The sequence below is a fragment of the Silurus meridionalis genome, chromosome 26, assembly GCF_014805685.1.
Source record: "Silurus meridionalis isolate SWU-2019-XX chromosome 26, ASM1480568v1, whole genome shotgun sequence".
Lineage (NCBI taxonomy): Eukaryota > Metazoa > Chordata > Actinopteri > Siluriformes > Siluridae > Silurus > Silurus meridionalis.
The window spans coordinates 15,621,044-15,623,543 of record NC_060909.1 but is presented as its reverse complement, the minus strand read 5'-3'; the positions used below and the strand labels follow the sequence as shown (position 1 = coordinate 15,623,543).

Here is a 2,500-nt window from a genome sequence, read left to right as displayed (position 1 = left end):
CACCAGGAAGGAGGAAAAGAGGAAGATCAAGGAGGAGGTTTATGGATGTGGTGAGGGAAGACATGCAGGTGGTTGGTGTGAAAGAGGCAGATGTAGAGGACAGGGGGGATGGAGACGGATGATCTGCTGTGGTGCCCCCTAATGGGAGAAGCTGAAAGAACAAGAAGAAGGAAGAGGTAGGTCCTCAACCGTCGTGAAGATAATCAGGGACTCTGCTGTACGGGGAAGTTCATTCTACCACCTCGGTGCCAGAACAGAGAAGAGCCTTGAAGTATACGAGAAGTATTCTACCATCACTCCTCCTTTTACTCCTACCATCATTCCATCACTCCTCCATTCACTCTCATACATCACTCACTCCTACAATCCTCCCAAAGGATGAAGAATAAGAGATGGGTGTCTCTCTCTCTCTCTCTCTCTCTCTCTCACGCACTCTATATATATTTATATCTCATTTTCTCTATCACTATCTATTTCTCTCTCTCACACACACACACATTATAATGAATATTTCACACACCTGAGAGAACTACTGTATGCTCTTTAGTGGTGAAGAACACACTCTCACACACTCCTTATCTCTGCCACCATGACTGTGTGTGTGTGTGTGTGTGTGTTGGTATTTATCTGTGATTAGGAGGCGAAGGTGAGAAGGAGCTACTGTGCATTTATTTTCTGCTGAGTCTCTGCAGTCTACAGTTCTGATTGGATTGCGTGCGCACACACACACACACACACACACACATACAACCCGACTCTTTGTCCATGTTTAGTGTGAGAAGCTTTTTCTCATCGCCTTCAAGTCCTACACATTCTGTTTCGGCTGCTGTATTTTCTGCACCTTCTTCTGGACTTTCTTCTGCTGCTCCTCACATTCTGTGGAGGCAAAGCTGCCTCTCCATCTGACCCAGTGTTCAGCTCTGTTCTACTACTGCTTCTTCCTCGTATCACCACTGAGAAGTTGTGCTGCTCTTCCACATGGTTTTTCAGATTGTTGCAAGAAAAATCTAATAAAATTACAGTTGAGAAGCAAAACAATGAGAAATGATGTATTTCTACCCTTCAGGTGTAACTCAGGTTCCTGTCCCATTTTCCTCCAGTGCGCAGAGGAACTCAAACCCTGACCCTGAGTAGTTTGGATGGAACACTGATTCCGGGAGATTTAGGTTTTCTGCAGGCCAATGTCTCCCCCTGCTGGTCATCTACTCTTACTGCAGAGTTCCTGAACCTTCATCCACATTCAATCCACGGCAGCGCTTCTGACCGGAAACTGCTCAGCTCAGAACTTCCTGTCTCACATCTGCACACAGAGGAGAGACTGAAGCTCGGTTTAACTTCAACACGTAAAGTTTAGCTCAAGTTGTGTTTGGGAAATGTTTCAGGACACGTGTACACAGAAACCAGTCTAATCAGAGACAAGGCAGGAGAAAGCAGGCCAATCAGGTGAGCCGGTAGGCGGGACAGAGGTGGTCCTGCTCTCTAAGTTAAACATCAGTGAGATGATTGAAGATGTTTGGAAATAACGTGCTGCTGGCCTTCATGAATGAATGTAGATGAGTTCTAAAGCTGAAAGGCCCGTGTTTTGGTCCGAGCGCTGATCTTCTGTAAATATATTTCACATGTGGGTGAGAATCACAGGTTACACAGAGATGTTCTCCTGAACCTGCAGGTCTGATGTCCACCCTGTGATCCGAGCATGCCGTGTTCATGTGTTTTATACCCCTGATTACCAAAAATGCTGAGCAGCAGGGTGAAGATCAGGATGTGCAGAGCTCCAGGGATCTTCTCCACATACACTCAGGGAACCAGCACCATCACATGTAACCCATGCTTCTTAATGTTCCTCCACACTTCTGGACCTGAGAAGCTCCTGGTTTTACCCACTGTAACACGTTGAACACTGAACTATTTAATCATCAGGGAGCTGTAACGTCTTCTACTGTGTGTGTGTCTTCCACTGCATTGCACTGCATTGTGTGTCTGTGTGTCTTCCACTGCATTGCACTGCATTGTGTGTGTGTGTGTGTGTGTCTTCCACTGCATTGCACTGCATTGTGTGTGTGTGTGTGTGTGTGTCTTCCACTGCATTGCACTGCATTGTGTGTGTGTGTAAGAATCATGATAAGAAAACAACACTTGTGTTTATGTTAATACACTCCTTTATTTTATATTAAGTGTTTTACACACACACACACACACACACACACACACACACACACACACCTATACAATCGGCTACAGTGAGATCAGCTCTCAGCCAATCAGAAGAGTGGGAGGAGCTTGTTGGATCAAAAACAGGACCTTTTTGGACCTCAAGACCCTCTGGAGGTCATGACCTTGGTTACCATGGAGGTGACATGGGCTGAGGGTTCTGCAGGTATGACATCACCACCGCTGATATAGAGAGCCTGTGTGTGGGACACACACACACACACACACACACACACACACACACACACACACACACACACACACACACACCACTCTATTATACAGTCAC

The 2,500-nt window shown here is 46.1% G+C and overlaps 1 protein-coding gene across 1 annotated transcript in view; it reads right to left on the bottom strand.

The window, feature by feature from the left end:
• wdr83os (WD repeat domain 83 opposite strand) overlaps positions 1–2,500 on the bottom strand; it is an 11,936-nt gene that overhangs the window by 6,932 nt on the left and 2,504 nt on the right. Inside the window, exon 4 of the mRNA XM_046840328.1 lies at positions 2,184–2,408. Within this exon, the coding sequence (XP_046696284.1) occupies positions 2,342–2,408 (67 nt within the window). The 3' untranslated portion in view covers positions 2,184–2,341. The remainder of the gene's footprint in view (positions 1–2,183; positions 2,409–2,500) is intronic.